Source organism: Oncorhynchus masou, chromosome 5, assembly GCF_036934945.1.
Source record: "Oncorhynchus masou masou isolate Uvic2021 chromosome 5, UVic_Omas_1.1, whole genome shotgun sequence".
Taxonomy (NCBI): domain Eukaryota; kingdom Metazoa; phylum Chordata; class Actinopteri; order Salmoniformes; family Salmonidae; genus Oncorhynchus; species Oncorhynchus masou.
In genome coordinates this window covers 26532509-26553547 of record NC_088216.1, presented here as the reverse complement: position 1 = coordinate 26553547, position 21039 = coordinate 26532509, and the positions used below count along the sequence as shown (strand labels likewise).

The 21039-nt window shown below is 41.5% G+C and overlaps 2 protein-coding genes across 3 annotated transcripts; both read left to right on the top strand.

The window, feature by feature from the left end:
- Positions 1 to 240: 240 nt before the first annotated feature.
- Positions 241 to 6605, top strand: LOC135526503 (C-C chemokine receptor type 7-like). The gene is made up of 4 exons (XM_064954931.1): positions 241 to 425; positions 4043 to 4089; positions 4515 to 4939; positions 5632 to 6605. The coding sequence occupies exons 1-4, from the start codon at positions 410 to 412 to the stop codon at positions 6284 to 6286; spliced, it is 1143 nt and encodes a 380-aa protein (XP_064811003.1). The 5' UTR covers positions 241 to 409; the 3' UTR covers positions 6287 to 6605.
- Positions 6606 to 8966: 2361 nt separating this feature from the next.
- LOC135538520 (tensin-4-like) lies at positions 8967 to 20837 on the top strand. Of its 2 annotated transcripts, none has more exons than XM_064964420.1 (13): positions 8967 to 9113; positions 12162 to 12428; positions 14330 to 14681; positions 14898 to 15244; positions 15378 to 15461; positions 15714 to 15845; positions 16351 to 16440; positions 17129 to 17206; positions 17368 to 17427; positions 19210 to 19381; positions 19506 to 19574; positions 19754 to 19780; positions 19909 to 20837. In XM_064964420.1, exons 2-13 carry the CDS (start codon positions 12173 to 12175, stop codon positions 20039 to 20041), a joined length of 1800 nt encoding a protein of 599 aa, XP_064820492.1. In that variant the 5' UTR covers positions 8967 to 9113; positions 12162 to 12172; the 3' UTR covers positions 20042 to 20837. The 2 variants fall into 2 exon arrangements, with proteins under 2 accessions (XP_064820492.1, XP_064820485.1); XM_064964413.1 differs by having other exon boundaries at positions 16348 to 16440.
- Positions 20838 to 21039: the final 202 nt, after the last annotated feature.

Here is a 21039-nt window from a genome sequence, read left to right as displayed (position 1 = left end):
GAGTGTCTGTGCTGAACAACATGAACGCTAATTTCCTCTCATAGCGTGCAATAGCTGTATGCAACAGTTCAACAGGAATGTTCAATAGGTAGTAAATCACCAACTACAAGCATGATGTAGTTCTATCTTTCTGTACTGTCATAGATTATACCTCAAATTGTTCATTTGTCAATTTCCTGCACACTCCTGCACAATGCGTAAAACCAACAACATTTGCATTCACTCTCATTCCTAATTGTTGTTTTTTACAAGACACCGAGAGAGTAACTATGAACCAGGGGCCCTTTTTTTTAGTATAGTTCAAAGGAGAAACTAGCGCCTCACACAGCCTCATCTAGACTTGCGGGCTGTCTCTCTACTTTCACAACCTGTGTACTGAACGAGAGCACAGTAGTAACTCTCAATCAACATGACCGCTGTCAAAGGTGAGAACATCATTCAATGTTTCATACAATTTCATAACTGTGGAAAAATGATTTGAACCTCTTAAATAGTTGATTATTCATAGGATATTAGCTCTACTGTGGGGCAAGTTTAGCAAAACAGTGTGTCCAGTCAATTGCTGCATGCATGTTGACAATAAAATACGAAATTAGTAAATGTGCTTCCGTTAGGTGAACATAGTGTATGTGATGTAGGGTGCTAAGGTGGAAAGGCTGATAACAAGCCATATAGCTACAGTAGGCTGTGATCATTAAATTGAGCTTCTACTACTTATTAACACAACATCTGTGAATCGCTGACATCTGCTGCCCTTGTTTAATTAATGTTTAGGGAGAGTGTTAATTCACTTTTTAAGTATTTCAAATCAATTGTGTATAGAAATACTGAAACTGGAACCAGGTTTGTAAGACTGAGATGGTTGCAGGTACAGCCCCAGTTCTCTCATGATATGTTTTGTAACCGAGTCACTTCTGTTTTGACGGATTGAGAATTTCCAGTTTTCTGATCATGAGATTTATTTTATATATTTTTTTATTTATTTCACCTTTCACCTGTTTAACCAGGAAGGCCCGTTGAGAACATGTTCTCATTTACACCTGCGACCTGGCCAAGATAAAGCAAAACAGTGCGGCAAAAACAACACAGAGTTACACATAAACAAACGTACAGTCAATCACATAATAGAAAAGAAAAATAGACAAATCTGTGTACAGTGTGTGCAAATGGAGGTAGGCAATAAATAGGCCATAGAGGCGAAATAATTACAATTTAGCATTAACACTGGAGTGATAGATGTGCAGATGATGTTGTGCAAGTAGAAATACTGGGGTGCAAAAGAGCAAGAGGGTAAGTAATAATATGGGGATGAGGTAGTTGGATGTGCTATTTACAGATTGGCTGTGTACAGGTACAGTGATCGGTAAGCTGCTCTGACAGCTGATGCATAAAGTTAGAGAGGGCGATATAAGACTCCAGCTTCAGAGATTTTAGCAATTCGTTCCAGTCATTGGCAGCAGAGAACTGGAAGGAAAGTCGGCCAAAGTAAGTGTTGGCTTTCAGTTGTGTCACTTCCAGTTGCTGCAGGGGGTGCTAAGATAATGGTCGGGGTAGTGGTAGCCAGGTGGAAAGCATGGCCAGCCGTGGAAAAATGCTTATTGAAATTATCGATCATCATAGATTTATCAGTGGTGACAGTGTTTCCTATCCTCAGTGCAGTGGGCAGCTGGGAGGAGGTGCTCTTATTCTCCATGGACTTTACAGGGTCCCAAAACTATTTGGAATTAGTGCTACAGGAAGCAATTTTCTGTTTGAAAAAGCTAGCCTTAGCTTTCCTGACTGACTGAGTATATTGGTTCCTGACTTCTCTGAAAAGTTGCATCGCGGGGGCTATTCCATGCTAATGTAGAACATCACAGGATGTTTTTGTACTGGTCAAGGGCAGTCAAAGTCTGGGGTGAACCAAGGAATATATCTGTTCTGAGTTCTACATTTTTTGAATGGAGCATGCTTATTTAAGATGGAGAGGAAAGCACTTTTGAAGAGCAACCAGGCATCCTCTACTGCCAGGATGAGGTCAATATCCTTCCAGGATACCCGGGCCAGGTTGATTAGAAAGGCCTGCTCTCTGAAGTGTTTTAGGGAGCGTTTGACAGTGATGAGGAGTGGTCGTTTGACCGCGGACCCATTACGCACGCAGGCAGTGATCGCTGAGATCCTGGTTGAAGACCGCAGAGGTGTATTTAGAGGGCAAGTCTGTCAGGATGATATCTAAGAGGGTGCCCATGGTTACAGATTTAGGGTTGTAACTGGTAGGTTCCTCGATAATTTGTGTGAGATTGAGGGCATCTAGCTTAGATTGTAGGATGGCCGGGATGTTAAACTTGTCCCAGTTTAGGTCACCTAACAGTACAAACTCTGAAGATAGATGGGGGGCGATCAATGTCTTGGGCACAGATGGGGGCCTATAACAAGCAGCAATGGTGAGAGACTTGTGTCTGGAAAGATGGATTTTTAAAAGTAGAAGCTAGAATTGTTTTGGCACAGACCTGGATAGCATGACAGAACTCTGCAGGCTTTCTCTGCAGTAGATTGCATCTCCGCCCCTTTGGCAGTTCTATCTTATCAGAAAAAAAAATAGTTAGGGACTCTCATTCCCTAATGAGGTAGCTTTCCTAAGCCAGGATTCAGGCATCCAGGTTGGTGGAATGTGCTGGAGCAGTGAATAAAACAAATTTAGGGAGGAGGCTTCTAATGTTAACATTAACAATGTTAAGCTGGAGGCACGGCGATTCAGACAGCTAGCAGGCCGGGATAGCAGGCTAGCAGATGGGCCTCAGGGGGACGTGCCAAAGGGGTATTTTTGATCGTGTTTTTTGTTTGTTTGTTTCTTTTTGCCTCTTTAGAAAAATGATATTTTTAATGCTTTTCATATATGGGTTGGTGCATCCCCTTCTGTTACCACCAGATGTCCTTGCTATGTCTTTGTTGCACACTGGACAATAGGGCTCCTCAATTACATTAATCCGTGTGAATATTTTTCTTTGGGTGAATGATCACCGGTCCAGAACATAGTTATAAAAGCTTTACACACTGCAAATTAATTGCAGAAATCACAAACACTTTGAGCTGATTTCCTGGTGATTTTCTAGTGTTTTATGTCCAACAACAAACACTATGCTCAGAAATTTTTTTGGGGGGGGGCAAATAAAATCACCTGTGGGATGAATTTGGCCTATTGGTCACTTATTGGGGAACCCTGCAGTACAAGCTAAATACCGAACAGTTGAGACAACTCAAATGTATTACTGACACTTAGAAAAACTATTTATGCTAATAACAAGGGACATCAACTCCTACGTATCATCATAAGTGATGTGTCTTGAACTCTTTCCAAAGGTCGTTCTTATACAGTGGCTTGCCATAGTATTTACCACCTTCACATTGTTCCTATTTCGTAACATTACAACCTGGAATTAAAAATATATGTTTTGGGTGTTTCTATCATTTGATTTAAACATGCCTACCACTTTGAAGATGCAAAATACTTTTTTTGTGTAAAACGAACAACAAATAAGACAAACTGAAAACTTCAGCGTGCAATACTATTCATCCCACCAAAGTCAATAGTTTGTCGAGCCACCTTTTGCAACAATTACAGCTGCAAGTTCCTTGGGGTATGTCTCTATAAGCTTGGCACATCTCATGTGACAGATCATGTGACACAGATTACACACAGGTGGACTTTATTTAACTAACTATGTGACTTCTGAAGGTAATTGGTTGCACCAGATCTTATTTAGGAGCTTCATAGCAAAGGGGGTGAATACATTTGCATGCACCACTTTTCCATTTTTAAGAATTTTTTGAAACAAGTCATTTTTTAAAAATTTCACTTCACCAATTTGGACTATTCTGTGTATGTCCATTACATGAAATACAAATAAAAATCTATTTAAAGTACAGGTTGTAATGCAACAAAATAGGAAAAACGCCAAGGAGGATAAATACTTTTGCAAGGCACTGTAGTCAACTAACATATCAGTCTCTTTATCGTCAACTGATACTCTAGAGCTTTAACCACACCTTATCTGATTTTCAGATACACAAATCTTAGTACCAGCTCTGCTGATCTGGACCTACTTTGAGGTAAGAACTATGTATGAACACAGTCTTCGGTATATCATATCATACAATATAATTTGTATGAAGTATTAATAGTCTTTTGATATATATATTTTTTAGGCAATCAATTAACTGATATCTTTAACTCTAACACAATCTACCCACAGAAACGCACAAACACTACACTGGTACTAACCACAGTCTTTCATTCGAGAGCATACTGTATAGCACATCTTCCTCTCAGGAAGTGGTATACTCATCTGAAAGCATGCCAGTTTATCAAGGGGCCAGATGCAGTGTACATTGTGTCTGCTTTATTTTGGACCCAGTTCCCTGAACCTGAACACCAATCTATTTGAGTGACATTTTATTAGAATTCAAGGCATATGATTACACCAGTCAATCATCAATGATCCTGATTTACAGTATGTCCCATTGTCTTTTTTCAGACTTGCTTCTCTCAGAGTGAAAAAATGACTACAGAGTTCATCACTGATTACACTGATTACCCCACAGACCAGACTGACTTGGATTATGATCATTGGACCCAGCAATGCCAGAAGGAATCCAACCGCCACTTCCGCTCCTGGTTCATGCCCACCTTCTACTCCCTCATCTGCTTCCTCGGTCTGGTCGGTAACATCCTGGTGATCGGTACCTACGTCTACTTCAACCGGCTGAAGACCGGGACCGATGTGTTCCTGCTCAGCCTGTCCGTTGCCGACCTGCTGTTTGTCGTGTCGCTGCCCCTCTGGGCGACCAACTCCATGACGGAATGGGTGCTGGGGCTGTTCATCTGCAAGGCAATGCATACCATCTATAAGGTCAGCTTCTACAGTGGCATGTTCCTCCTTGCGTCAATCAGCGTGGACAGGTACGTTACTGCAAATGAGAAAGTGTTCTCAAAGACTAACCTGGTTAAATAAAAGCCTGATCGAAATGTGTTGCAGTGTGCGTCCTGCTGTGACCTAATAGGCTGATCTGCTTCTATCTCTGCGGTGACCTAATAGGCTGATCTGCTCTTATCTCTGCTGTGACCAACTAAGCTGATCTGCTCCCATCTCTGCTGTGACCAACTAAGCTGATCTGCTCCCATCTCTGCTGTGACCAAATAAGCTGATCTGCTCCCATCTCTGCTGTGACCAAATAAGCTGATCTGCTCCCATCTCTGCTGTGACCAAATAAGCTGATCTGCTCCCATCTCTGCTGTGACCAAATAAGCTGATCTGCTCCCATCTCTGCTGTGACCAAATAAGCTGATCTGCTCCCATCTCTGCGGTGACCAAATAAGCTGATCTGCTCCCATCTCTGCGGTGACCAAATAAGCCTGATCTGCTCCCATCTCTGCGGTGACCAAATAAGCCTGATCTGCTCCCATCTCTGCTGTGACCAAATAAGCTGATCTGCTCCCATCTCTGCTGTGACCAAATAAGCTGATCTGCTCCCATCTCTGCTGTGACCAAATAAGCTGATCTGCTCCCATCTCTGTAAATATTTGTATATGGTTCACTAAAGTTTTATATGAGCCTGCTATATAAAGCCTACTTTATGTCATTTGTCCGACAGGTACTTCGCCATCTCCAAGGCAGTCTCTGCCCACCGCCACCGCTCCATGGCAGTGTTCATTAGCAAGGTGACCTCTGTGGTCATCTGGGTGATGGCACTGGTCTTTTCTGTGCCCGAGATGTCCTACACCAACATCAGCAACAAGACCTGCACCCCCTACACCACCGGCTCAGACCAGGTGCGCGTGGCCATCCAGGTGAGCCAGATGGTCTTGGGGTTCGTTCTGCCGCTCCTAATCATGGCCTTTTGTTACGGCGCCATTGTGAAGACCCTGTGCCAGGGCCGGAGCTTTGAGAAGAACAAGGCCATCAAGGTGATCTTCACTTTGGTGGCGGTTTTCCTGCTCTGCCAGGTGCCCTATAATCTGGTACTGCTGCTGACCACTCTCGACGCGGCTAAGGGGGGCAGCAAGAACTGCCTCTATGACAACAGCCTCCTTTACGCCGCTGACATCACCCAGTGCCTGGCTTTCCTGAGGTGCTGCCTCAACCCCTTTGTGTACGCGTTCATCGGGGTGAAGTTCCGCCGCGACCTCCTGAAGCTGCTGAAGGATCTGGGCTGTATGAGCCAGGAGAGATTTTTCCAGTACACCTGCAGCAAGAGGAGCTCAGCGGCCGCCATGGAAACAGAGACCACAACCACATTCTCCCCCTAAAGCTGCCAATGCTGCCTAATCTGTCAGCCTTTTCAACATGGACAAGATCTTGTATGCAGCCTATGTTTATTTCTGACTATATTTAAATATTTTTTTGTAAGTGTTCTATAGATCACTGAAAAGGTCTAAAGGACATGTATGCTTAAATGATCAGGCAGCTTACTTGTCGCCACTAGGTATTGATTTAGATCAAGTCTGTACCATTCCATTTTTTTCCTTGTTATAGAGCTGCCAGTGGAGGACTGGCACTGTAAATAATCAATGTCTTTGTATTATTTCTGTGTCGTTTTGAGTCTTATTTAGTAAATAAATAAGAATTTAAAAAAGTTGTGCTCTGGTCTCATTTGACCACTTGCTCAACAACTCACATGAAAAAAGACTAAAGTATACTATGGTATAAATACTGTAGTTGTCACGGTTTTCTTTAGGTGAAAGAGAGTCGGACCAAAATGCGGCGTGTCTATTACGATCCATGTTTAATAAAACTGAAGTAAACACGAATCAATATGAAAAAACAAACAATACACGAAAACCGAAACAGCTTAATACTGGTGCAAACTGGCACACGACAGACCTAAGGTCAAAAGGACAATCACCCACAAAACCCAACACCAAACAGGCTACCTAAATATGGTTCCCAATCAGACAATGACTAACACCTGCCTCTGAGAACCATATCAGGCCAAACACAGAAACAGACAAACTAGACACACAACATAGAATGCCCACTCAGATCACACCCTGACCAAACAAAACATATAAACATACAAAGCAAACTATGGTCAGGGTGTGACAGTGTTTTTGCATACTTTACTGTATACTGTAGTATTTACAGTTAACTATAGTATAAATACTGAAGTAAAAAAAATGTATCTACTATAGTAATTAATTCAGTGTTTCTGCATATTGTACTTTACTGTAGTGTTTCTGCAGACTAGTATACTGTAGTATTTACTGTAGTGTTTTTGAAGACTAAACTGTAGTAATATTACTGTTTTTGCAGACATTGTGTTTTTGTTTTACTATCTTTGAAATAGAAGTGGAGGCTTTCTCCTTCAAGAAACCTACTGGAGAAATATTAAAACAGCACATTTTTCATAACCTGTAAGTAGGTAGGACTGGGGTCTGAACCACTAGTTCGGTGCTTCTGCTCTTTTCAATAACCTGAAGGGAAATTAATATATGGTCTATACTTGGCATGTATGTTTCTCACTTATGGGTGGTACAAATTGCGATACAGGGGAGGGGAATGGGCAGGGTATATGCAAATTAAACACTGCAGCGTTTAATATTGTAAAAAAAGGATTGTTTTTGTGGACTGTAGTGTTTTTACTGACATTGATGTAGTATTTACTACAGTGCTTCTTTTGCAGTTAATACTGTAGTTTTTACTATATACTACAACATTCTATATTAAGTACTACACATGATCGAGGGATTCTACAGTGTGGTATAGTATTCTACAGCAGCGGTAGACAACCCTGGTCCTGTATGGCCACAGGCACTTCATGTTTTTGGTTTAACTGACCTGGAAGAGCAGGTGTGTTGAATTTAGGCAGTCACTGAACTGATTAACAGTATACTGCAGTCTACTATAGAATTATATAGCAAGTACTGTAGTATCCCATAGTAAACTGTAGTATTTTTTCATGTGGGAACCCTATGTCTAGGCTATTTGACATGTTAGATTTCAACCAATTTACAGTACCTTGCTTCAATATGGGTCTTTGAAGCCCATAACACTTTATTTGCATAGTCTGTGGAGCATCTACATATGGACTATCAGTAACATTTCAGCTAACTATCTACTGACCTTAACCCTTACCCTAACATTAACCCTTACCTAACCATTCTTTTAAACCTACCCTTAACCGTAATCTTAGCAAGCAGTTGCTTATCAAAAGATAGTTTGTTGATAGTATGACCATCCGCAGAGCATCTACAGATGGACTATCCAAATAAAGTGTGACCTTGAAGGCTTCCACAGGACAAAAAGAACATCACACGGCATGGTTAAAAAATGGTTTGCATTCAAACTAGGGGGTTACAGAGGAGGTTAGCACAAGTCAGACATTTCCAGACATCGTCTCATTCACTTACTCGTTTCAAAACAAACCTTGGGAGTTCAGTTCCCCAGAAAAGCAATTGACTCGGTTCCCCAGAAATGCAAATGACAATAGGCTATTGTTTGTAAGAAAGGGGTTATCCCTTTACATCCTTTCTGAAAGTGACCTAATAACCCTTTCTAATAACTGTAATAGTGATAAGATACACTTTTATTGATTCCACAGCATTTTGTTTGACAGATGCTAAAAGACATTGAGATCAATTGTAAGTTTTATAGAACATTTATTGGCTTTCAACATAAAATGTAAAGTTTATGGAAGTTGTCCAATTTACTGTATCTCAGTGCAAAATTTGCACACACAAAATACAGTAAAAGACATGGGTTACACTCGTGCCCTCTTCACGAATGTGTTCTCTAGAACACTACCCATCCTTTACATTTCACTCATTCTAGTTACAGATCTGTAAAATCCACTTAGAAAATTCAAAATCTCCACTAATTATATTCCTCGTGACAATTAATAATTCCTGTTTCTGCCTCAAATTAATATCCTACAACTGATGACATCATCAGACCTAACCCAGAATATTAGAGCTGCAAGCAAGGGCGTGTGAAACATTCGGCTGACTGGATGACAGTGGGAGGAGTTGGGAGCTATCAATAAAAGCATTCTACTCTTGGATTAATTTACTTTGAAACCTCAGGGATATAGACAACCCCTTTCCTTACACATTGAGGACAAGAGAACAACAAAAACAGGTAAGATACCTCAACTATATTTCAGTATACAGAATCTCATACGTGACGGAGATAGATTAAGAATGCATTTAATTAGAATATGTATACTATGTTTACTTATACTTCTGCTGTTACACTTTGGAGAAAAAAATAGATTTATGCTAAGAAGTATCATAAAACATTAGTACTGTATTCATCAAGGATAGATAATTGTGTCTTTCCAAATGTTAGGGTCGTGATTTTTCAGTAATAGACATATCTATTATTCCCATAAGTATATTGTGGTGAAGGTGGGTCTGGACCTCATGCACACGCTACCTGCACACAGAGATTGGACGTCCTTTGCAGGGTCGCAATCTAATGCTACAACCTCATGCTACTGCAGCTACAGTATGTTTTACCCCCAAGGCTGATAGAACGATGTTGACGTGTGTCACATAACAGTGAGCCTCAGGCATCAACTTTCCTCACTCTGTCTGGAATGTGGAAATAGTAGGCTACTGTACACTACAGCAACACTAAAGGGGGTCTTTATAGGGCCTCCCGAGTGCACAATTGGACCAGCATTGTCCGGGTTAGGGAAGGGTTTGGTTGGGGTAGCCCGTCATTGTAAATAAGAATTTGTTCTTAACTGATTTGCATAGTTAAATAAAGGATAAATAAAAAATAAAATAGGAAGCAGTTCTTAGAAGTAACATCTGCACATATTTTAATCGCTGTAAATACCAGTGGAAAATCAGGATAGAAAATGTATGGTCTCTGATTGCTGTATCAGCAATGGAAGTGTTGGGGGGACAACAAGGGTTGTGTTGTCATGGCGACTCCCTCTGGCCCTGTGACTCACTGGGTGCCTTGCCCTGTCTGAGACAAGGGGGTAGAGTCCTTCTCCCTCTTACACACCCTTCCTCTGACTGCTTCCTTTATCCCCTCAACTATCACTGTACGCAAACTGTTCACTTTCTCAAGAGATTGCGTCATACTTCTAGGTCAAATATGTAACTTTCAAAATTACTATGGCCCTTACCTGTACTTTTGCATGTGTGGTGCTGTAAAGTTAACCACAGTATTGGTAAGCAACTGGTAGTCAGAAAACCTGAAGAGAAGGATATGAGTATTTGTTAATCGCCTGTAGCTGTTAAGCCAACAGTAAACAGGTCTCATATAATTAAATATTACTCATATTTAGATGCCGCTCCTTTCACTGGGTTCACAAAGAGTTGACCTTTGTTGATAATACTATCAACAATACAATGAAAGTTGTGGAAGGTTCATATAGTTCACGGGACAGCTGCAGGTCTATTGAGACTGGGAAAGGCTGGGTGGAGTTCACACAATGTGGAAGAGTGATATTTGAACTTAATTCACTCGAGATAACATTGTGTCACGATAACAATGTGTGTGAATCCAATGAAAAAGCAATATTACAATTACATTTAAGTCATTTAGCAGACGCTCTTATCCAGAGCGACTTACATGATGTGAATCATAAAACGAACGAGTAAATCATCTACAATATCTGAACTTTTAGCACTGAGCCTTCTACTTGGGTTCTGTGGAATTGCAATGTCATTTAACTGACAGCTTTTTCTTAGTAGGCAACTCTGGTTGAAATTACGTTCCTTACAACAAGACAGTTTTAATAACTTGTTCCCGGTGGGAAACTAAACATGTTTATCTGTAATGGAGATTTGTATACATACATGTACATTTTAGCAAAGTGTAAATATAACTTGTACAGTAGCAGGGTCAAGTGTAGGGTATTTAGGTCAGTTTGGACACAGTGTAATAACTCCATTCATCCCATTGACACACCAATGTTAGTGATCTCACCTATAATCAAATCAAAGTTCAATCTATATGTACAGTACCAGTCAAAAGTTTGGACACAACTACTCATTCCAGGGTTGCTTTATTGGAACTATTTTCTACATTGTAGAACAATAGTGAAGACATCAAAACTATGAAATAACACATGAAACCAAAAACAGTGTTAAACAAATCCAAATATATTTTTTATTAGTAGCCACCGTTTGCCTTGATGACAGCCTTGCACACTCTTGGCATTCTATCAACCAGCTTCATGAGGTAGTCACCTGGAATGCATTTCAATTAACAGGTATGCCTTGTTAAAAGTTAATTCGTGGAATTTCTTTCCTTCTTAATGTGTTTGAACCAATCAGTTGTGTTGTGACAAGGTAGGGGTGTATACAGAAGATAGCCCTATTTGGTAAAAGACCAAATCCATATTATGGCAAGAACAGCTCAAATAAGCAAAGAGAAACGACAGTCCATCATTACTTTAAGACATGAAGGTCAGTCAATGCGGAACATTTCAAAAACTTTGAAAGTTTCTTCAATTGCAGCTGCAAAACCCATCAAGCACTATGATGAAACTGGCTCTCATGAGGACTGCCACAGGAAAGGAAGACCCATATTTTGCTCTGCTACCGAGGATAAGTTCATTAGACATAACTGCACCTCAGATTGTAGCCCAAATAAATGCTTCAAAGGGTTAAAGTAACAGACACATCTCAACATCAACTGTTCAGAGGAGACTGCGTGAATCATCCATTCATGATCAAATTGCTGCAAAGAACCCACTACTAAAGAACATCAATAAGAAGAAAAGACTTGCTTGGGCCAATTGAGATGGTTTGGGATGAGTTGGACCGCAGAGTGAAGGAAAAGCAGCCAATAAGTGCTCAGCATATGTGGGAACTCCTTCAAGACTGTATGAAATCATTCCAGCTGAAGCTGGTTGAGAGAATGCCAAGTGTGCAAAGCTGTCATCAAAGAAAAGGGTGGTTACTTGAAGAAACTAAAATATAAAATACATTTGACATTTTATTGGTTACTACATGATTCTGTGTGTTATTTCATAGTTTTGATGTCTTCACTATTACTCTACAATGTAGAAAATAGTAGAAAAAATAAAGAAAAACCCTTGAATGAGTAGATGTGTCCAAACTTTTGACTGGTACTGTATATGCATCGGATTAATTTACACAAGCTATACTAAAAGCAATATTTACCGCAGTAGAGTTAATCCTACTGGTGTGTCTGTTTCAGAGATTTACGTGATGCCTATAGCTGGAGCCATGTCCCACATAATACCCAATCACATCCTGAGGGTGGGTCAGAGTACCTGCCTGGACTCCGCTCATGAGGCTCTGGGGTGCAGTCCGAGCGCCATGATGGACCCCAACGGGAGTTGCAGTGAACAGGATGACCTGGACATCTCACTAAATAACTTGAACCAGCTCATTCTGGAACTGGACCCCACATTTGAGCCCATCCACTTCAACAAGAGGTCCCAGTCCAGCAGCCTCCACACAGGTAGGACAATGAGTGAGAGGGCATATAAAGCCCAATATTGATTGATACGCTGTAATATAGGCCTATTTATTTTTATTTCAGTACAATCTCACATGTTTTATTTCAACTGTAGTTTATCTGTTTTTTAAATTGATATTTCTACGTAGACCTGTCAGGAGGCCTATGCCTACTGAATTACTTTCGGTCATTCAATTCAACAGTTTTGAACATAGAAAAATGTCAAACTTCGTCAATGAAGGAGTTTAGACCTAGGGTACTTTTCCATCGTAAAACATGGCTAGAAACATCTGCAGTTACGTTGGCTGGAGACCAAGCCTAAGAACCTTGAATAGCAACTTCCATTGTGCCCCATTCATGTGCCCATGGCCCAGGGCTATGTAAAAATCCACCCATAATTTCACATCAGTTTAATGTTACAAAATAGAGTACATTTGTCTGGGGTTACTGCCCAGACAAAAAAACATACCACACCCAGAACATCTGAGGCAGACACACAGTGGTGCTTTAAATACAGTCAATCTTTAACAGTCACTGTCTGACATGGCCTGAACAACTGAAAAACAGAAGTGAGCACAATTCCATATATAGAAGTATTCATACTTAAACAACCAAAGAACAAATGGCGTGGGATGTACTGAATGAGGTTACAGTAATTATGATGGATATAGTTACTGGTACTACCTACTCATCAATGGATCTCCCCCTGAGTACTTGTCAGTGACCCGCCTGTCTCACTCACCCTGACCACAGGACACCTCACCTCAGTGGCATGGGGCAACAGACTCATCTATTTCAATAGGTTCCCGCCGTTACTGACAGGCGGGTAGATCATACAGTCAGACAGAATTTTTGGGGGACAAGTTCAAACTTATCCAGGGAAATTCTCCATGGCAAAGTACTGCATTCTCACCCTCACAGCAGGAACGCAGTGTTTGCTTGATGTATTTGAAAAGGGAGGGTTGGGACTCATTTGAACAAGTAAAAGCCTGCATGATGTGGAGGAATTTCAGCCTGCTGTCTTTAGCCTCCCAGGAAAACACTTGTGTGGTATACACTGAGTATACAAAAAATGATGAACACCTGCTCGTTCCGTGACATAAGACTGACCAGGTGAATCCAGATGAAAGCTATGATCCCTTATTGATGTCACTGGTTAAGAATGGTCCACCACCCAAAGGACATCCAGCCAACTTGACACAACTGTGGGAAGCATTGGAGTCAACATGGGCCAGCATCCCTGTGGAACACTTTCGATGCCTTGTAGTCCATGCCCCGACGAATTAAGGCTGTTCTGTGGGCAAAAGGGGGGTGCAACTCAATATTAGGAAGGCACTCTAAATGTTGGTATACTCAGTGTAGCATTGACATAAAGCCACGCCCATCTAATACAGACACACAGCCATAGAAGGGAAAAGAATGGGATGTATGAGTGAGTACACATACGAGATTAAATGAGTCTCCACAATCTGCTCTGACTGTAGAGTATGTGGGTCTTAAAAAGGCAATACATTTGATCTGTAACGGCACGCAATGGATATGATTTTTGATCATAAGAAGACTATTTCAACACTTCTCATTCATATTATGGGGAAGGAAACGTTTAAGACCTCCAATTTTAAATGTGTGTGATCACTTCGCGTAAGTGACTGTATGTTAGAAACACAAGGAGAACAAATCCCACGAATTGTGGGACTTATTGCTCTCCAGTTCATTCACTGGTTAAGCCACTGAACATTCCTTTCTCACGCTTCTCTTGGATGTTCTTCCTCTCTCCTCTCAGATATCACAACATTAACTATATAAGAAATTGCATAGACCTATTAGGTTTTCCATTCCCTTTATCTATTCGATATTTAGCACCATTTGCTCCAACTTCCTCTGGCGTTCTCCCTCCTCTCCAGATGACTTCTCTCCAGATGAAGACATGTCCAACTGTGTGCTGGTCCCCAGAGGCTGTTCTCCAAGGAACATCTCCACCTCCGTCTCCCCCTCCTGCAGCATTCCCATCCCACTGTCCTCTGCTTCTGGCTCCAGGTGCAGCCCCCAAGGCTCCCTGGTGTTCTCTGATGCCTCCTCTCGCCCCCCACTGCCGTGTGGAAGTGTCGTCCGCCGGCGGCTGCCCTCAATGCAGGGAGGCGATGTGGGCATGTGTTCATCCCCGGTTACCCTGCGCATGTCACACTCTCACAGGAACAGTGCCGTCTCGATGCTCTCCACGTCGCCCGGCTCAGAAACCAGTTACATAATGGGCAGGTCAGACCCCTTCACACTCTGTTAATACATGCTTTTGGAAATTACTTTAATATCTTAGTTTTATGCAAAGATAATGGCAAGTTAGACCAGTCTTGACTCTATAGAGCAGCACTAACTGGTGTTGTCACAGCTTGACACTTGAAAGTTCTACCAATCCCCTGTCTGGACTCAACAGTGCCGTAAACATCTTCTCTTCAACTCATCTCTCTTCCACAGCTATCAGTCATTGCTCAGTGACAGTGAAGGCGACAGCCCCGAGTCTCTCCTCCTCTACCGCACATCCAGCTCCTTCAGCGACGTGTCCAGGTCCTCGACCAGGCCGTTCACCAACAAGCCTTTGCCGACCGGCCCATCACCACTCGGCCACTTCCAGGGGATCCACAGCAGCCCTCACAGCAGCCCTGCCTCCCTGGCCGGATCACTGACAGACATCCCTGTGGTGTTGGTCAACGGAGCTCCAGAGCGGGAGCTCAGCCCCCAGTCACCTCCAGAGGCAATGGTCCCAGACGTAAAGATCAAGCAGAGGCCCAGCTCCAGGCCATCCTCGCCATCTCCCTCTCACTGTGAGTCCTGATGATGATGATCCTCGTTAATCTGTTTAAAATCTAAAATCTCTGTCCAGTGCCCTCTGCTGGGAAAAGGTTTGTGCGTATTCAATAATAAAATAATGTGCATTTTATCTTCATGCTCCCTTAGCTTTCCAAGGCAATCAGCACTCGATGAAGTTTGTCATGGACACTTCTCAGTTTTGGTTCCGCCCACACATCAACAGAGTTCAGGGTAAGCATTTTGAGAAGAAATGGAGAGCCAATATATTTGGCCACAACTGTATATACGTTGTTGCATTTGATGTCCTATATTAAGTTAAAGACGCAAAGCAAATGTATGTTTAAATAGAAAACCAAAACTTATCTTAGACTAAAATGAATGATTTTATTAATACTCGGTCTACAACAGTGACAAACAATGGTGACTCTATGGGGATACCCCTGCACTGTCTGAGCTGTATCTGTGGTACCTGTGTGATTGTAGCTGAGGCCATAGTGATAGATAAGGAGCCGGGGACCTTCGTGGTGAGAGACAGCACGTCCTTCAGAGGCTCCTTCGGGCTTGCTATGAAGGTGGACCAGGTGCCCATCAGTATATCCCCTACTGGCCAACCAGGTAAACAATCCTGAAGTCCTTCTCCCCGTTCAACACTGCTGCTCAGAATAAACACACACACACCACATTACACAGTCCTATAAACAGAGTATACACAACTAAAGCACACGATTAATACCAATGTGTCTTGAAAAGACCTGATAGGACTTGCCTAACTCTCTCTGATGCTGACTTGAGTGGGCATGTCTGTCTGTGTTTATCCTGAAATCTGTGGTGCAATCGGAGGCTGCTCATTACTCATAATATCTACCTCTGTGGCAGTGCAAACACTCCATAGCATTTAATTACCAAAATGTTATTATAGTGTTTAAATCCTGGCTTCTTATATCAACAGTAACTATTATCAATATTATACTATTATCACAACACCACATCATCAACAATACCAGTCACAGTAGAATCAAAGGCATCTGTCATATCTCATATCAGATTCATTTACAGTAAATACTATACTGCATATCTGCCTTGTCTCTTTTGCTGACTCTTGGCTTCTTTATTGTAGCAGAGGGCAGCTCAGAGCTCGTGAGGCACTTTCTCATTGAATCGTCGGCCAAGGGCGTCCGTATCAAGGGCTCCTCACAGGAACCATACTTTGGTAAGAAGTAGGCTACGTCAACTTTGTTTATTCATAGTGTAACAATCTATCAATCCCATACTTCTTTGTTTACCATGAATGAACAATCTGTCAATCTTGACAAAAGGGCCACACCCTGGTTTAGGAGAAGCATGAATCACAAGACTTGAGTCAGCTATGTCTGGTCGGTGTCCTGAAAATTGGGAGGCAGAAGGATGGAGCTGTTTGCTTTTCAGGGCTTTGAGAGATGTGGGCTTCTATCCTATGTCCTGTAAGAAAGAAAGTAGATCAGATTTATATTGGCTGTACCGCAACTCAAACAATCACACTATAGAAAAACAAAAAACAAAGTTGAGTCTGATTGTGATAATCTATGTAGATCTCAAACACATTTGTGATGTTGAGGTTGCTTTGTTGTTGCCTTGGGTCATCAAGGCTACTCTGTTGCATGAATGTAATACCATGACTCAGAAAGATCACCCATGCCCTCTTGTGGCCATTCCTTGAAACAACATTAATACTTTACGATTTACATTTACATTTAAGTCATTTAGCAGACGCTCTTATCCAGAGCGACTTACAAATTGGTGAATTCACCTTCTGACATCCAGTGGAACAGCCACTTTACAATAGTGCATCTAATTTGATATGTATATTCAACCACTTTTAGTTAAAACAACTGGACTGTGTTTTTTTTATCCCCTTGCAGGTAGTCTGTCTGCCCTGGTCTTCCAACACACCATCACTGCATATGCCCTACCCTGCAAACTTCTGCTCCAGTCACATGGTATGCTATAATAATTTAACAAATAGCCTTAATCTATTAGGCAACAAGCCACAGATGTTTACATAAATTGTATGATGATATGAATAATTGTATATTCCACATATAAGGCAACCTTTTTATTTCTAAACCAGGCAATTAAATAGTATCTGTTTGGTCTACAGATCTGAATAAAGGACAGGAGGGAACTGACAGGTCAGCACCAGAAGACAAGACAAAGACTGGTGAGAATTGTGCCCCCAACATTCATCATTAGGTTATCTAGTTGTGGTGTCAATTTGCCAATCAGCTAGCTAGTTTTATATTATTCTGTCTCTAAAGACAGAATAATAGGCCCTAATGGTGACTGGCTAAAGAAATAGTCCAAGCTAGCTAGCTATAGTAGCCAGCGTTTCATTGTAATATTAGCTAATTATCTGTTATTAATGGCTTACCTGAGCAAATTGGCCCTTACAAAAAAAATATTGCAGTTTTGAAACTGCAGTAGAATATCAGTAAATGCAGTTGACTGTGGTGTTTTGGAAGAAATAATTGCAGCATACTTCAATCTTTTTCCATATAGGGTAAACATTTCTGCATTGGTTATCTTGAACTTGTTACAGTTCAACTAAGTTATTTCCCCCGTAATATACTTTAGGAACATATTTAAATGTTTACAATGTTAGCGAACGGCATCTTCAGGTAAACCGTGCAGATTCCCTAAAAACACGCCACTTTGATACAGCCCCGACTTTGGTGTAGTAGGTTTGGATAATTTAAGCAGAAGGTTAAGGGTTAGCGAAAATGATTTCTAAAAAGTCACTTGAATCGAAGTAGCATGTTTTTAGGGATTCCCAAGCCGTGCATGCCAAGAAAGTTCACAGGTGAGATGACCACCTGTCCTCTCGCGACTCCCGCTAATTATCTGGATCATCGCAGTATGCTTACAGACAGAAATTTGGATATCATCAAATGTATTTATAAAGCCCTTCTTACATCAGCTGATATCTCACAGTGCTGTACAGAAACCCAGCCTAAAACCCCAAACAGAAAGCAAAGCAGGTATAGAAGCACGATATTGACGAAATACCTATGTATACTGCTCAACAATGGATTCGTTGTCCACAGAGCGGAATGGCGTGCTGTCAAATTCCCACCAAATCCTCTATTTAGATTGGTGGATACACTTAGTTATTTAAAAACTATTTTGAATACTCAATGATGGGTATTGACGTCAACCGCCTGTGTTTAATGGAGAGTGAGATTCTATGCTCGCCTCAATATGCATAGACCGTTTCGAATTTCAACAGGGACAACTCTATAATGTTTTCTCAAAGTTGCCAGGATGTCACATGAATCACACTTAAATCAGTACACTCTTAACAACCTAAACAGGTCTCGAACCCTCGACCCTTTGAGCCCGAGATGCTGCGCGCTATCGACTGTGCCGCAGAAGCATGCTCGTTACACTACTCCCTCCTTTCAAAGAGCGCGTCCTCGCGCTAGTTTGCGACTCTACGTCTTACAGGAACGCGCTCACCGGCCAAGCACACGCACTGTCGTAGATGCAAGGTCCGATCCCACTTCTGACACCAATGTAATGAAGCAGGGAGCAGGTTTCGAACCCCCTGAGCCCGAGGTCCGGCGCGCTATCGACTGTGCCGCAAAATCATTCTCGTGCGGCAGAGTCGATTTCCGCGTTTATAAACCCAGGGTCGTCACTCTCATTGCCTCTCATACAAAAACTCACCACCTGCTTATTAATTAAGAATCTGCTTAACGTGGACAGATTTTCTACAATGTTGCAAATTTATGCTACATTATAAACAGTCACAGTAGGCTACATTGCACACAGCATTTGGACTCCTATAATATTTAGGAAATGGCTGGTAAGTGTCGAAATCTGCAGTGCAATGCAGTGGTTGTCCTCCTGTCCTACATGCCGAGGTAGACAGCTGTGATAAAAAGCATCACACTGGTTTCTCTTCTCTCAAATTAATGAATTATCTTCCTTGTCTTCTCCCTAGCTTGCAATTTTCTCTACCTGAGTGCTATCCCCACTGAGATGTTGACAGGGCCATGCGCTGTACAAAAGGCTGTGTCCTCCACCTTCACGATGGACCAGGGCACCATCACACCCACCATAGTCAACCTGAAGGTGTCACCCAAAGGTGTCACTTTGACAGACATCCAGAGAAAGTAAGAAACATATTTTCTGATTTACATATTTTTTGGAGCATTCAACAATTATCGAATTATGGTAATGACTTCTAAGACCTTTCTTGATTAAGTGAAACCTGATGAATGTGTGGGTTCCCATTAGACTCTTCTTCAGACGTCATTACCCTGCACACCTGCTCAGCTACAGTGGTGAAGATCCAGACAAGAGACTGTGAGTTGATTCTTTCAAAAGTTTGTTTTTAAGGGCCCGGGGTTTTTCCTGGTAAGGTCATGTGGTCAGGAAAAACTCTGGGCCTACAAATCAGAAATGAAGTCCACTTGAATGGACTGTATCCCTATCCATTTTTAAACATCGTTTTAATCTCTAATTTACCTCTTTTACCTTCACAGGTGGTACAGGAGTTCCAAACCAGCAAGGTAATGTTCTTCATTATTAGATAGCTTCAGCATGCATATGCCCATATTATAATAGGTATGATCTTGTGAAGGAAAGCTAACAACAATATAGGCAAATATCCAACTTTGATTATCTTTTCCCCCTCCAGGATATTTGGTATAGTGGCAAAAGGCACTGAAGCGGGTATGGAGAATGTGTGCCACGTCTTCGCAGAATACGACCCTCTTCAGCCCTGTAATCCGACCATTGAGTTGACACAGGGCATCATTTTCAAACCATAACATCACTCTGTACAGTTTGGGAAGGTGACATAAGACAATATCACCAGACTGAATGCCGGAAACCCTTGAAGTCACTTCCGTTAACGAGGGCGCCCAGAGCCAGACCTGATATAGATACTCTGATGTGTCATAAAGGCACGTAACAGGGATTCCTGTAGCGTGTTGCAGATCTGGTGACCCACTGAGGCCAAAAAGCTTTATTTCCACCAAAGCTAAGACTGTGGTGTCCGTTCATAAAGATGTGGTACCCCAATTAATTTCATACAAGGTAGGAAGATACTGTAGATTTCAAAATCGATAGGTCATAGATGTTGCTAGCTATAACATTGTATAGTTTGGATGGAAAGGGTTCCACAAAGTACACTGCTGATGAACTGTAGATCAGTACCTTATTTAATAGTCACCCCCTGGTTATGTTGGAGGGGACAGTAACTTGAGCTATCTTCATTTCTACAGGAAACTGTGATATAAATCTGTAGTAGTTATCATAACGAGGTTGAAAAGCACTAGAGGTTCATTAGATAAGTAGAGATATCCTCTCAGGGACAAATTCTAACTTGATATCCATGTGTCACTGCATTTTGGCACAACTCTCCCATTTACACTAATGCATGAGAAAATGGGATTTATGGGCATGCAAGTTAGAATTCTGCCCTAATATGGGTAATTTGATTATGTATAACCTATTGCTATGATTCATGACAGAATTATATTTTTTCCTGCACTAACTTTATCATATCTATTTTCTCAGATGTTGTATATTCTTGTGTATTAAATACAAAACGTATCTATTTCATATTTTGTCATATTTATTTGATATTTAGGATAGTAATAAACTTAAAGTGAGAAGAGTGTTTGTGTCTTGTCTCGTAATGGATCTTTAATATCCCTGCAGGCTGCACCCATACCCCAAAAACATACCTGCCAAATACATTAAATATTCCAGAAATACATTGAATGATCTGACTCTGGAAATACATTATCTGAAAAATCGCAGC